A 16,332-nucleotide genomic window follows, 5' to 3' on the forward strand; every position below is an offset into this window, starting at 1 on the left:
TAAATAAATAAATACAGTAGGGGGAGAGGTAGGTGTTTGGGCTAAATTATAGATGGGCTATGTACAGGTGCAGTAATATGTGAGCTGCTCTGACAGCTGGTGCTTAAAGCTAGTGAGGGAGATAAGTGTTTCCAGTTTCAGAGATTTTTGTAGTTCGTTCCAGTCATTGGTAGCAGAGAACTGGAAGGAGAGGTGGCCAAAGGAAGAATTGGTTTTGGGGGTGACCAGAGAGATATACCTGCTGGAGCGTGTGCTACAGGTGGGTGCTGCTATGGTGACCAGCGAGCTGATATAAGGGGGGACTTTACCTAGCAGGGTCTTGTAGATGACCTGGAGCCAGTGGCAACGAGTACGAAGCGAAGGCCAGCCAACGAGAGCGTACAGGTCGCAGTGGTGGGTAGTATATGGGGCTTTGGTGACAAAACGGATGGCACTGTGATAGACTGCATCCAATTTATTGAGTAGGGTATTGGAGGCTATTTTGTAAATGAAATCGCCGAAGTCGAGGATCGGTTGGATGGTCAGTTTTACAAGGGTATGTTTGGCAGCATGAGTGAAGGATGCTTTGTTGCGAAATAGGAAGCCAATTCTAGATTTAACTTTGGATTGGAGATGTTTGATGTGAGCCTGGAAGGAGAGTTTACAGTCTAACCAGACACCTAGGTATTTGTAGTTGTCCACATATTCTAAGTCAGAACCGTCCAGAGTAGTGATGTTGGACGGGCGGGCAGGTGCCAGCAGCGATTGGTTGAAGATCATGCATTTAGTTTTACTTGTATTTAAGAGCAATTGGAGGCCACGGAAGGAGAGTTGTATGGCACGATGTCCCCAGTGCGCACGCATAGCCCGGTGCGCTACATTGCCGCTCCTCGTATCGGCCGGGCTAGAGTGGGCATCGAGCCAGGTGCGATGAAGCCTGCTCAGCGCATCTGGTCTCCAGTGCGTCTCCTCGGTCCGTGTTATATGGCACCAGCCCTACGCACTGTGTCTCCCGTGGGTCTGCATAGCCCAGTGCGTCCTGTGCCTGCGCCCTGCAAGTGCCGGGCTAAAATCAACATCCAGCCAGGATGGGTTGTTCAGGCCCTTAGTTCGAGACCTCCAGTGCGCCTCCACGGACCGGTCTATCCTGTGCCTCCTCCAAGGACCAGGCCTCCAGTAGATCTCTCCAGCCTGGTGAGTACTGTGCCTGTTCTAAGAACCAAGTCTCCTGTGTGTTTCTCCAGTCCGGATGCTCCAGAGCCTCCCTCCAGTCCGGACCCTCCAGAGCCGCCCGTCTGTCCTGAGCCGCCCGTCTGTCCTGAGCCGCCCGTCTGTCCTGAGCCGCCCGTCTGTCCTGAGCCGCCCGTCTGTCCTGAGCCGCCAGAGCCGCCCGTCTGTCCTGAGCCGCCAGAGCCGCCCGTCTGTCCTGAGCCGCCAGAGCCGCCCGTCTGTCCTGAGCCGCCAGAGTCGCCCGTCTGTCCTGAGTCGCCCGTCTGTCCTGAGTCGCCCGTCTGTCCTGAGTCGCCCGTCTGTCCTGAGTCGCCCGTCTGTCCTGAGTCGCCCGTCTGTCCTGAGTCGCCCGTCTGTCCTGAGTCGCCCGTCTGTCCTGAGTCGCCCGTCTGTCCTGAGTCGCCCGTCTGTCCTGAGCCGCCAGAGCCGCCCGTCTGTCCTGAGCCGCCAGAGCCGCCCTCCAGTCCGGATCCGCCAGAGTCTCCCTCCAGTCCGGATCCGCCAGAGTCTCCCTCCAGTCCGGATCCGCCAGAGTCTCCCTCCAGTCCGGATCCGCCAGAGTCTCCCTCCAGTCCGGATCTGCCCGTCAGTCCAGAGGCGCTCTCTACTAGGGTCTCCAATCCGGGGTCGGTGGCGAGGGTCGCCGCTCCTAAGGTGTCACAGAAGTGGGCCGAGACTATGGTGGAGTGGGGTCCTCGTCCCGCTCCAGAGCCGCCACCGCGGTAAATGCCCACCCAGACCCTCCCCTATAGGTTCAGGTTTTGCGGCCAGAGTCCGCACCTTTGGGGGAGGGGGTACTGTCACGTTCTGACCTTGGTTCCTTTTTTATGTCTTTATTTTAGTTTGGTCAGAGCGTGAGTTGGGGTGGGCATTCTATGTTGTTTTTCTATGTTTTGTTCTGTTTGTTCTATTTCTATGTGTTTGGCCTAGTATGGTTCTCAATCAGAGGCAGGTGTCAGTCGTTGTCTCTGATTGGGAGCCATATTTAGGTAGCCTGTTTTCCTTTGTGTTTTGTGGGTGGTTGTTTCCTGTGTCTGTGTTTGCACCATACGGGACTGTTTCGATTTTCGTTTGTTCTTTCACTATTTTTTGTAGTGTTCAGTTTTACATATTAAAATGGGCACTTACCACGCTGCAAATTGGTCCGATATCTCTTACTCCTCGTCAGAAGAAGAGGAAAGTCGTTACACTAGTAATAGGGGTTGCAACAATTTCGGCAGATAATTTTAGAAAGAAAGGGTCCAGATTGTCTAGCCCGGCTGATTTGTAGGGGTCTAGATTTTGCAGCTCTTTCAGAACATCAGCTGAATGGATTTGGGAGAAGGAGAAATGGGGAAGGCTTGGGCGGGTTGCTGTGGGGGGTGCAGTGCTGTTGACCGGGGTAGGGGTAGCCAGGTGGAAAGCATGGCCAGCCGTAGAAAAATGCTTATTGAAATTCTCAATTATAGTGGATTTATCAGTGGTGACAGTGTTTCCTATCTTCAGTGCAGTGGGCAGCTGGGAGGAGATGTTCTTATTCTCCATGTACTATACAGTGTCCCAGAACTTTTTTGAGTTGCAGGAAGCAAATTTCTGCTTGAAAAAGCTAGCCTTGGCTTTTCTAACTGCCTGTGTATATTGGTTTCTAGCTTCCCTGAAAAGTTGCATATCACGGGGACTGTTCGATGCTAATGCAGAACGCCATAGGATGTTTTTGTGTTGGTTAAGGGCAGTCAGGTCTGGAGAGAACCAAGGGCTATATCTGTTCCTGGTTCTAAATTTCTTGAATGGGGCATGCTTATTTAAGATGGTGAGAAAGGCATTTAAAAAAAAATAACCAGGCATCCTCTACTGACGGGATGAGATCAATATACTTCCAGGATACCCCAGCCAGGTCGATTAGAAAGGCCTAGAAAGATACTCAACTAGTCTAAAGAAGGCCAGTTTTATTGCTTCTTTAATCAGTACAACAATTTTCAGGGGTGCTAACATAATTGCAAAAGGGTTTTCTAATGATCAATTAGCCTTTTGAAATTATAAACTTGGATTAGCTAACACAACATGCCATTGGAACACAGAAGTGATGGTTGCTGATAATGGGCCTCTGTACGCCTATGTAGATATTCCATTAAAAAAAATCTTCTGTTTCCAGCTACAATAGTCATTTACAACATTAACAATGTCTACACTGTATTTCTGATCAATCTGATGTTATTTTAATGGACAAAAAAAAAGCGGTTTTCTTTCAAAAACAAGGACATTTCTAAGTGTCTCTGAACGGTAGTGTACGTGACTTTATCTCATATGTCCTAATGTTAGAACATTTCCTTATCTACAGGGGAAGCATCCTTTTATGAATGCCTCTTTTCTTTTTCTGACCACATCTGATTTAACCAATATGTTTGATAGATTTCTTTATCGTTTATAGGTGAATAAAGGTGGATTCTGGAAAGCAGAATTTAAAGAGGAGTCTGATGATAATATGTGCCAATGTTTATTAGACAATAGAGTTGATGCCATTACGGCTATCATTGAAAGTAAGTATACTGTTTACAGAAAACTGTTTCTTCTGTTTTTGTTGGGATTTATTAAGTAATTGACTTCTGTTCAAACTTTTAACATATTTTTTAGCTTTATCAAGCCGGGTATCGGGGTAACTTTATCCTCTCAAGCGAAAACGCTCAAGGAAAGAATTTGATTGTCTATCATATTCTCCCTCTGTGTCGCAGATGCAACGCAGTCTATGAAGTTGGCTTACTGGTAAACCTCTTTTTAGGGGGTTGTCAATATAGTACTTTTATCTGTTGGTTTGCTGTAGACTGTAGTACTTAGAGATAGTCCCTTCTTTGTTACATCTAATAAATGTATAGAGTTAATGTTATTTTCCATAGTGAAGGAAATTGATTGTACCCTACAGTTAATGTAGTTAAGATATTAATTTAATTTAGGAACCCGTCCAGATCATAAAGCAATCGTCTATATAGCGGGTCCAATATTTAACAAGGATTATTAATGTAAATAAAATCCAATTCGAATTTCCCCATAAATAGACTTGCATAGTTGGGAGCTAATGGAGTTCCCATTGCTGTTCCAAAAGTCTGTAGATAGTAATATTAATAAAATATATATGTTTTTTAGTAAGCACTAATTGTGCAAGCATCATTATATATTTTGTAGGCACATCGCTTAAGCAGTTGGAGAGGAAGAATTTGAGGGCCTCCATTATTCATTAAATTGGTATATAGCAATGAGTCATCAAGAGTGAATTACCAATCTCCTTCACTAATAGCTGGCATAGAACATCAGAAATAAGGCCATGCTTATAAATAAAGTCTTCCTCCCTCATCATAAACGGCACTGACTGAGAATGACTAACAAAATCAATGGAGTTCCCATGGAGGTCAGGGCCCTGGGCACTTTCTCTGTGTGCTCTGTCTGTATTTGGCTAGGATTACTATTTTTTATAACCACATTTTGATATTGCACCTGGTGTATTCTAATATTCTTACTCTCAGTAGTATGTTGAGACCCGACTAAGTTCCGGGTGCTACCTAGCGGCCGGGGGCCCTAAGCGACCACTTATGTTGCTTATTCCTGGAACCGGCCCTGTCTGTCATTACCACTCACTTCAGCTCATTTCATCTTATGACAACTGTATTCCTTTCTTCTCCAGTTTTTCTGTACGTCACCATCTTTGGAAATGTGACCACCATCTTCCAGCAGATGTACACCAACACCAACCGCAAACACAAGATGCTGACCAATGTGAGGGACTTCCTCAAGCTCTACCAGGTGCCCAGTGGGCTGAGTGAGAGGTTGATGGACTCCATCGTCTCCACATGGTCCATGTCCAAGGGCATCGACACTGAGATGGTGAGCCATGGGCCTGAGCTTGGACCCCGGAGTGATAACATCTAACACTAGGGCTGCCTGGGGTTAGAGCACAGGAGGGCTTTGTGTGGTTAAAGCACAGGAGGGCTGCATGGGGTTAGAGCAGGGGTTGTTAAACACTTTCAGCCTCGGACCCAAATTAGAAATTCAGTGTTTTTCCCGAACCCAAGCTTATTAAAACATGCAACTACACGTAAATATCGGTACATTTAATTATGCACTTATGCCTAAAACAAATGCAATATAGACAAAACAAATAACAATGAAATACCCATATAAATAACAATTAATGTTTATTTTCCCCCATTAATAACACTCTTACATATCTGTCTAGGTTGGAACTGTTGCTGGTAAAATAAAATAAATAATTTTCATTCTGAAGTGGAATAAACTGATTGATCACATCACACTACTTCTGGCGCTGACAGAGATGGCCGCCTCGCTTCGCGTTCCTAGGAAACTATGCAGTATTTTGTTTTATTACGTGTTATTTATTACATTGGTACCCCAGGTAATCTTAAGTTTTATTACATACAGTCGGGAGGAACTACTGGATATAAGAGCAACGTCAACTCACCATCATTACGACCAGGAATACGACTTTCCCGAAGCGGATCCTGTGTTTTGCCCACCACCCGGGACAATGGATCGGATCCCAGCCGGCGAACCATTACGATGACGCCGTAAAAGGGGCAGACGAAGCGGTCTTCTGGTCAGGCTCCGGAGACGGGCACATCGCGCACCGCTCCAGAGCATACTACTCGCCAATGTCCAGTCTCTTGACAACAAGGTTGATGAAATCCGAGCAAGGGTAGCATTCCAGAGAGACATCAGAGACTGTAACGTTCTTTGCTTCACGGAAACATGGCTCACTCGAGACACGCTATCGGAGTCGGTACAGCCAGCTGGTTTCTTCACGCATCGCGCCGACAGAAACAAACATCTTTCTGGTAAGAAGAGGGGCGGGGGGGTATGCCTTATGATTAACGAGACGTGGTGTGATCATAACAACATACAGGAACTCAAGTCCTTCTGTTCACCTGACTTAGAATTCCTCACAATCAAATGTCGACCGCATTATCTACCAAGAGAATTCTCTTCGATTATAATCACAGCCGCATATATTCACACCCAAGCAGACACATCGATGGCCCTGAACAAACTTTATTTGACTCCATATAAACTGGAAACCACATATCCTGAGGCTGCATTCATCGTAGCTGGGGATTTTAACAAGGCTAATCTGAAAACAAGACTCCCTAAATTCTATCAGCATATCGATTGTGCTACCAGGGCTGGTAAAACCCTGGATCATTGTTATCCTAACTTCCGCGACGCATATAAGGCCCTCCTCCGCCCTCCTTTCGGAAAAGCTGACCACGACTCCATTTTGTTGCTTCCAGCCTATAGACAGAAACTAAAACAGGAAGCTCCCGTTCTCAGGCCTGTTCAACGCTGGTCCGACCAATCTGATTCCACGCTTCAAGATTGCTTCGATCACGTGGATTGGGATATGTTCCACATTGCGTCAAACAACAACATTGACGAATACGCTGATTCGGTGAGCGAGTTCATTAGCAAGTGCATTGGCGATGTCGTACCCACAGCAACTATTAAAAGATTCCCCAACTAGAAACCGTGGATTGATGGCAGCATTCGCGCAAAACTGAAAGGGCGAACCACTGCTTTTAACCAGGGCAAGGTGACCGGAAACATGACCGAATACAAACAGTGTAGCTATTCCCTCCGCAAGGCAATCAAATAAGCTAAGCATCAGTATAGAGACAAAGTAGAGTCGCAATTCAACGGCTCAGACATGAGGTATGTGGCAGGGTTTACAGTCAATCACGGATTACAAAAAGAAAACCAGCCCCGTCGCGGACCAGGATTTCTTGCTCCCAGACAGACTAAACAACCTCTTTGCTCGCATTGAGGACAATACAGTGCCACTGACACGGCCCGCTACCAAAACCTGCACACTCTCCTTCACTGCAGCCGACGTGAGTAAAACATTTAAACGTGTTAACCCTCGCAAGGCTGCAGGCCCAGACGGCATCCCCAGCCGTGTCCTCAGAGCATGCGCAGACCAGCTGGCTGGTGTGTTTACGGACATATTCAATCAATCCTTATCCCAGTCTGCTGTTCCCACATGCTTCAAGAGGGCCATCATTGTTCCTGTTCCCAAGAAAGCTAAGGTAACTGAGCTAAACGACTACCGCCCCGTAGCACTCACTTTCGTCATCATGAAGTGCTTTGAGAGACTAGTCAAGGACCATATCACCTCCACCCTACCTGACACCCAAGACCCACTCCAATTTGCTTACCGCCCCAATAGGTCCACAGACGACACAATCGCAACCACACTGCACACTGCCCTAACCCATCTGGACAAGAGGAATACCTATTTGAGAATGCTGTTCATCGACTACAGCTCAGCATTTAACACCATAGTACCCTCCAAACTCGTCATCAAGCTCGAGACCCTGGGTCTCGACCCCGCCCTGTGCAACTGGGTACTGGACTCCCTGACGGGCCGCCCCCAGGTGGTGAGGGTAGGTAACATCTCCACCCCGCTGATCCTCAACACTGGGGCCCCACATGGGTGCGTTCTGAGCCCTCCTGTACTCCCTGTTCACCCACGACTGCACGCCTCCAACTCAATCATCAAGTTTGCAGACGACACTACAGTGGTAGGCTTGATTACCAACAACGACGAGCCGGCCTACAGGGAGGAGGTGAGGGCCCTCGGAGTGTGGTGTCAGGAAAATAACCTCACCCTCAACGTCAACAAAACAAAGGAGATGATCGTGGACTTCAGGAAACAGCAGACGGAGCACCCCCCTATCCACATCGACGGGACAGTAGTGTAGAGGGTAGAAAGTTTTAAGTTCCTCGGCGTACACATCACGTACAAACTGAAATGGTCCACCCACACAGACAGTGTGGTGAAGAAGGCGCAGCAGCGCCTCTTCAACCTCAGGAGGCTGAAGAAATTCGGCTTGTTACCAAAAGCACTCACAAAACTTTTACAGATGCACAATCTTGATCATCCTGTCGGGCTGTATCGCCGCCTGAGCAACTGCTCTGCCCACAACCGTAAGGCTCTCCAGAGGGTAGTGAGGTCTGCACAACGCATCACTGGGGGCAAACTACCTGCCCTCCAGGACACCTACACCACCCGATGTCACAGGAAAGCCATAAAGATCATCAAGGACAACAACCACCCGAGCCACTGCCTGTTCACCCCGCTATCATCCAGAAGGCCAGGTCAGTACAGGTGCATCAAAGCAGGGACCGAGAGACTGAAAAACAGCTTCTATCTCAAGGCCATCAGACTGTTAAACAGCCACCACTAACATTGAGTGGCTGCTGCCATACATGTAAAAAGAATGTATCACTAGCCACTTTAAACAATGCCACTTAATATAATGTTTACATACCCTACATTACGCATCTCATTACGCATCTCATATGTATATACTGTACTCGATACCATGTATCGATACCATGTATAAAATGTAATGGGGTGGTGAAATCATTTTCTGTCATGGACAAAGGAACTCAAAGGGTGTGATGATATTAATTAATGTTGAATGTTGATCTGAATGTGCAAATAATCAGGAATGATTCGCAAGGAAGGTGGATCCTTTTGAATATGAAAGTGGATGAAAAAGAGATTTGGCTCATTAATCTATATGGTCCAAATCAGGATTATCCACATTTCTTCGAAAAAATGTATACCAATTTATTGAACTTACAGGCAACAAATTATCTAATCATTATGGTAGGAGACTATAACACAGTGTTAATCACTCTACAAACTATCATCACCGTGCCCTTAAGGAAATCACAAATATTATGCACACATTAGAAATAGTGGATATTTGGAGACTAAAAAACCCCGACGTAGTGAGATATACATGGAGGAGACTTAATCAAGCTAGTCGTCTTGACTACTTTCTTATCTCTTTCTCTCTTGCATCAAAGGTTTAAAAAGTTTTAATAGGAGACAGAATGCGATCGGATCATCATCTAAATTGGCATTCGCATAACTCTTATAGATTTTCCACATGAAATCAAAAATGCACAAAATTCTTCCTGAATCCAAAACAGGAACGCTAACAAAAGGAATTTGCAGAAACTCGTTACTGAAGACTGAGTCATCTATGATTCTCCGAATTATATTTTAAAATAGGAAGCTAATTATTTTAGGCAGATGTTCTCTTTTCCGTCTCATCCTCTCCCACTGAATGAAGATTACAGTAAAGCACACCGGTTCATTTAAATGCATCCCAGGTGACTACATCATCAAGCTGGTTGAGAGAATGCCAAGAGTGTGCAAAGCTGTCATCAAGGCAAAGGGTGGCTATTTGAAGAATCTCAAATATAAAATATATTTTGATTTATTAAACACTTTTTTGGTTATTACATGATTCCATATGTATAATTACATAGTTTTTATGTCTTCACTATTATTCTACAATGTAGAAAATAGTAAAAATTAAGAAAAACCCTTGAATAAGTAGGTGTGTCCAAACGTTTGACTGGTACTGTATATACAGTTGAAGTCGGAAGTTTACATACACTTAGGTTGGAGTCATTAAAACTCGTTTTTCAACCACTCCACAAATTTCTTGTAAACAAACTATAGTTTTGGCAAGTCGGTTAGGACATCTACTTTGTGCATGACACAAGTAATTTTTCCAACAATTGTTTACAGACAGATTATTTCACAAATAATTCACTGTATCACAATTCCAGGGGGTCAGAAGTTTACATACACTAAGTTGACTGTGACTTTAAACAGCTTGGAAATTTGCTGAAAATTATGTCATGGCTTTAGAAGCTTCTGATAGGCTAATTGACATAATTTGTGTCAATTGGAGGTGTACCTGTGGATGTATTTCAAGGCCTACCTTCAAAATCAGCACCTCTTTGCTTGACATTATGGGAAAATCAAAAGAAATCAGCCAAGACCTGAGAAAGAAAAAAATTGTAGACCTCGACAAGTCTGGTTCATCTTTGGGAGCAATTTCCAAACGCCTGAAGGTACCACGTTCATCTGTACAAACAATAGTACGCAAGTATAAACACCATGGGAACACGCAGCCGTCATGCCGCTCAGGAAGGAGACGCGTTCTGTCTCCTAGAGATGAACATACTTTGGTGCGAAAAGTGCAAATCAATCCCAGAACAACAGCAAATGACCTTGTGAAGATGCTGGAGGAAACAGGTACAAAAGTGTCTATATCCACAGTAAAACGAGTCCTATATCGACATAACCTGAAAGGCCGCTCAGCAAGGAAGAAGCCACTACTCCAAAACCGCCATAAAAAAGCTAGACTACGGTTTGCAACTGCACATGGGGACAAAGATCATACTTTTTGGAGAAATGTCCTCTGGTCTAATGAAACACAAATAGAACTGTTTGGCCATAATGACAATCGTTATGTTTGGAGGAAAAAGGGAGAGGCTTGCAAGCCGAAGAACACCATCCCAACCGTGAGGCACGGGGGTGGCAGCATCATGTTGTGGGGGTACTTTGCTGCAGGAGGGACTGATGCACTTCACAAAATAGATGGCATCATGAGGGAGGAAGATAACGTGGATATACGGAAGCAACATCTCAAGACGTCAGTCAGGAAGTTAAAGCTTGGTCGCAAATGGGTCTTCCAAATGGACAATGACCCGAAGCATAATTCCAAAGTTGTGGCAAAATGGCTTAAGGACAACAATATCAAGGTATTGGAGTGGCCGTCACAAAGCCCTCACCTCAATCCCATAGAACATTTGTGGGCATAACTGAAAAAGCGTGTGCGAGCAAGGAGGCCTACAAACCTGACTCAGTTACACCAGCTCTGTCAGGAGGAATGGGCCAAAATGCACCCAACTTATTGTGGGAAGCTTGTGGAAGTCTACCCGAAACGTTTGACCCAAGTTAAACAATTTAAAGGCAATGCTACCAAATAGTAATTGAGTGTATGCAAACTTCTGACCCACTGGGAATGCGATGAAATAAAAGCTGAAATAAATAATTCTCTCTACTATTATTATGACATTTCACATTCTTAGCACATGTGACAGAGTCTGGAGACGCCGTGGAGATCGTTCTGCTGCCTGCAACATCCTCCAGCATGACCGGTTTGGCGGTGGGTCAGTCATGGTGTGGGGTGGCATTTCTTTGGGGGGCCGCACAGCCCTCCATGTGCTCGCCAGAGGTAGCCTGACTGCCATTAGGTACCGAGATGAGATCCTCAGACCCCTTGTGAGACCATATGCTGGTGCGGTTGGCCCTGGGTTCCTCCTAATGCAAGACAATGCTAGACCTCATGTGGCTGGACTATGTCAGCAGTTCCTGCAAGAGGAAGGCATTGATGCTATGGACTGGCCCGCCCGTTCCCCAGACCTGAATCCAATTGAGCACATCTGGGACATCATGTCTAGCTCCATCCACCAACGCCACGTTGCACCACAGACTGTCCAGGAGTTGGCGGATGCTTTAGTCCAGGTCTGGGAGGAGATCCCTCAGGAGACCATCCGCCACCTCATCAGGAGCATGCCCAGGCGTTGTAGGGAGGTCATACAGGCACGTGGAGGCCACACACTACTGAGCCTCATTTTGACTTGTTTTAAGGACATTACATCAAAGTTGGATCAGCCTGTAGTGTGGTTTTCCACTTTAATTTTGAGTGTGACTCCAAATCCAGACCTCCATGGGTTGATAAATTTGATTTCCATTGATAATTTTTGTGTGATTTTGTTGTCAGCACATTCAACTATGTAAAGAAAAAAGTATTTAATAAGAATATTTCATTTATTCAGATCTAGGATGTGTTATTTTAGTGTTCTCTTTATTTTTTTGAGCAGTGTATTTTGGAACTGTTGCTTTTAAAATGCAATCGATCATTTTTATTCTGATCTGGAATAAACTGATTGATCATATCACACAGATGTAAACCAGAAAACACACACACACAAACTCCTAATGAGAGGTGTGTGGCTGGTTGAAGTTTTCTGGGCTCATTTTTTGACAGGGCAACACTGAGGTCATGCTCAGAATTGAGTCTATTTGTGTACTTGTTTAAGTACGCTAGAGTTGAGAACCCTGACTTTTATAGGTATGTTGTGCCAAACTGGACCAGAACATCTACTGCTTTCTCAGTCAGACAGGAGACTATTTCCTGCTGGAGATGAGCAACCCAGAACTGTGTGAGTGTGTATGCCTCACAAAGCATATTGCTGCCATTGCTTGCTTGCAGTGTCACTAAGGTCTCAATCTCTGGCAGACTTAGTCCTAGGTCTGATGAGGACACTGCTTGAAAGGCATACTTCACCCATTTACGTTTTTGAGATCTCTGTGGGTTAGGGAAGTACCAGTCAAAGTTCTGCTGCAGGCTGGCCATGTGCTCAGCCATGTTCTTCTTCACAGGTTCACACAAAGGTGAATCTATCTGCTGAAGGTGATCTGACCGAATAGGGAACATGCCATATGCTCCAGCATTCAGCTGACTGCCACAATCCCAGGCGTGCAGTGAATCCTCTGATGCCATCTTCAAGCTCAAAAATGATTGATTCCTTGCCCTAGGGGCTTGTGTTCAGCTCATTGAGCTTTCTGAAAATGTCAACCAGGTAAGCCAGCCTACCCAGCCACAGTTTTATCACGGAAGAGGTCTGCAAGGTCGCTGTCCTCTTTCTCCAGATAGGCCAAAACCTCCTCTCTCAGTTCCCACAGCCTCTTCAGGACTCTCCCCCTGGACAACCACCTAACCTCACAATGAAAGAGAAGGTGCTCATGGTCTGCTCCCATCTTCTTCCAAACCTCTCTGAACAGCTTTTTTGATGAGGTCTCTTCTTAATCAGATTCGCCACCTTTACGACTGAGTTGAAAATAGCCCCTAGGTTAGGTTGTAATGCTTTGCTGACCAAAGACTCCCTGTGCAGAATACAATGGGTCAGCTTCACGTTGGGCACCACGCTGCGGACATGAGCTATGAATCCAGAGTTGCACTCAATCATGCATCTTACATCATCAGTGCAAATCCCAATACAATTTGCCCAGTCAATTTGTAAGTTTTTCAAATGTGTCTACCACCCTGAAAATGTTCTCTTCCCTTGTTATTGTTTGTAAATGGTCACAGAAAATAAATTCCTCCTGGATATCATCATCAAATACATATCTTGCATATACCATCAACTGCGGAATTCAAATCCAATTTTATTTGTCACATACACATGATTAGCAGATGTTATTTTGTACATAATGTTGCCGCTACTGTCTCTTATGACCGAAAATAACTTCTCGACATCAGGACTGCGATTACTCACCGCAGACTAGCAGAATCGTCTTTTTCCTTTCACGACTCTGACGAGCCCGACCTCGAAGGATACACTGCTTCCTCGGGAACAGGCCCCGATCCCCATGATCTGCGTGAAGATGAGGCAGAGAAAGAGGGGCCGAAGGTCGGGCTGCCTTCTGAGAATTCGCAGGCGATCAAATAAACCCCCACTTCCCTCCATTCTGCTAGCAAACGTGCAATCTTTGGACAATAAAATCGTTGAGCTGAAGATCTGAAGATCTCATACAACGCTGTGTACTACTCCCTTCATAGAACAGCGCAAACTGGCTCTAACCAGAATAGAATGTGTGTGGGAGGTCCCGGTGCACAACTGAGCAAGAGGACAAGTACATTAGAGTGTCTAGTTTGAGAAACAGATGCCTCACAAGTCCTCAACTGGCGGCTTCATTAAATAGTACCCGCAAAACACCAGTCTCAACATCAACAGTGAAGAGGCGACTCCGGGATGCTGGCCTTCTAGGCAGAGTTGCAAAGAAAAAGCCATATCTCAGACTGGCCAATAAAAAGAAAAGATTAAGATGGGCAAAAGAACACAGACACTGGACAGAGGTACTCTGCCTAGAAGGAGAAAAGATACCTGCAGAAAGCTTGTCGAACTCCCATTAGATTCTAATGTATGTGAATACACAATGTCTTAATGGCTCATCAGTACGATGGTGAATCCCATACTATACAATGCAAAGTAATACAAATGACCTGAAAGCCTGATGTCCCTTTTCCAAAGCCTGATTGCCAGGTGTCTGTCTGTCCCCATCTCCAGGTGCTGTCCATCTGTCCTAAAGACATACGGGCTGACATATGTGTCCACCTCAACCGGAAGGTCTTCAATGAGCACCCAGCGTTCCGCCTGGCCAGTGACGGCTGCCTGCGCTCGCTAGCCGAGGAGTTCCAGACCATCCACTGTTCCCCCGGGGACCTGGCCTTCCACACAGGAGAGAGCGTCGACACCCTCTGCTTCGTGTTGTCAGGATCACTGGAGGTCATCCAGGACGACGAGGTCATCGCCATTCTAGGTGAGCAGCAGAGTGCATCTTGCGCCTCTCCAGTTTCCGCACCAACGTATTGGCTAGTTCTTGAGTTTGTCTGTGGATGATGTTGTTTCAGTGGTTTGGCTGATACCATGTCATGTCAAGTCAAAAACAAACATATAAAGCTGCACGAGTGGAGTGAGGCACATCAGTCTAACATCACTCTCTTTAAAGGATGAGAGCATTAACTCTCTGCGGAATGGTAGTCTGTAAGTTTGAGCTATAATGTTTAAAGGCCCGATGCAGATGCTTTTTTATTTCAATATCAAATCATTTCTGGGTAGCAAATAAGTACCTTGGCAGAGAGGTTTGGTACTCTCTTTGTTGTTGATATATTAACTTAAACTGCATGGTGTTGTCACCAGGCAACCCAAAACTACCTCCATGCAAAACCTGCTGATTTAAAAGGTCCTGTGTAAATTGTATTTTTAAACTGCAACTATCAGGAAATTACAATGATCATATTGTTTCACACTTTTACAATGTGTTTCATCAGCAGATAAGACAGAATTTTGACCGCACTGGGCCTTTTTGGTATTTTGATATTTTATTAGGATCCCAATTAGCTGTTGCAATAGCAGCAGCTACTCTTCCTGGGGTCCACACAAAACATGAAACATAACATAATACAGAACATTAATAGACAACAGATCAAGGACAGAAGTACATGAATGTAAAAAATAATAATACAAAAGGCACACGGATATAGCCCTTGGTTCACTCCAGAACTGACTGCCCTTGACCAGCACAAAAACATCCTGTGGCGGACTGCACTAGCATCGAATAGTCCCCACGATATGCAACTTTTCATGGAAGTCAGGAACCAAAACACGCAGTCAGTTAGGAAAGCCAAGGCTAGCTTTTTCAAACAGAAATTTGCATCCTGTAGCTCTAACTCCAAAACGTTTTGGGACACTAAAGTCCATGGAGAATAAGAGCACCCCCTCCCAGCTGCCCACTGCTAGGAAACACTGTCACCACCGATAAATTCACGTTAATCGAATTTCAATAAGCATCTCTCTACGGCTGGCCATGCTTTCTTCCTGGCTACCCCAACCCCGGCCAACAGCTCTGCACCCCCCGCAGCTACTTGCCTAAGCCTCCCCAGCTTCTTCTTCACCCAAATCCAAATAGCAGATGTTCTGAAAGAGCTGCAAAACCTGGACCCGTACAAATCAGCTGGGCTAGACAATCTGGACGCTCTCTTTCTAAAATTATCCGCCGCCATTGTTGCAACCTCTATTACCAGTCTGTTCAGCCTCCCTTTCGTATCGTCTGAGATTCCTAAAGATTGGAAAGCTACTGCTGTCATCCCCCTCTTCAAGGGGGGTGACACTCTAGACCCAAACTGTTACAGACCTATATCCATCCTGCCCTGCCTTTCTAAAGTCTTCGAAAGCCAAGTTAACAAACAGATCACTGACCGTTTCGAATACCACCGTTCCTTCTCTGCTGTGCAATCCGGTTTCCGAGCTGGTCACGGGTGCACCTCAGCCACGCTCAAGGTACTAAACGATATCATAACCGCCATCGATAAAAGACAGTACTGTGCAGCCGTCCTCATCGACCTGGCCAAGGTTTTCGACTGTCAATCACCATATTCTTATCGGAAGACTCAATAGCCTTGGTTTCTCAAATGACTGCCTCGCCTGGTTCACCAACTACTTCTCAGACAGAGTTCAGTGTGTCAAATCGGAGGGCCTGTTGTCCGGACCTTTGGCAGTCTCTATGGAGGTACCACAGGGTTCAATTCTCGGGCCAACTCTTTTCTCTGTATATATCAATGATGTCGCTCTTGCTGCGGGTGATTCCTTGATCCACCTCTACGCAGACGACACCATTCTGTATACATCTGGTCCTTCTTTGGA

At 45.6% G+C, this 16,332-nt stretch overlaps 1 protein-coding gene across 1 annotated transcript in view; it reads left to right on the forward strand.

Annotated features, from left to right (window-relative positions):
• LOC139563778 (voltage-gated delayed rectifier potassium channel KCNH5-like) overlaps positions 1-16,332 on the forward strand; it is a 96,704-nt gene that overhangs the window by 52,932 nt on the left and 27,440 nt on the right. Inside the window, exons 8-9 of the mRNA XM_071382688.1 lie at positions 4,862-5,061; positions 14,197-14,449. Coding sequence (XP_071238789.1) covers positions 4,862-5,061; positions 14,197-14,449 — 453 coding nt within the window. The remainder of the gene's footprint in view (positions 1-4,861; positions 5,062-14,196; positions 14,450-16,332) is intronic.

This window comes from Salvelinus alpinus, chromosome 34, assembly GCF_045679555.1.
Source record: "Salvelinus alpinus chromosome 34, SLU_Salpinus.1, whole genome shotgun sequence".
Classification (NCBI taxonomy): Eukaryota; Metazoa; Chordata; class Actinopteri; order Salmoniformes; family Salmonidae; genus Salvelinus; species Salvelinus alpinus.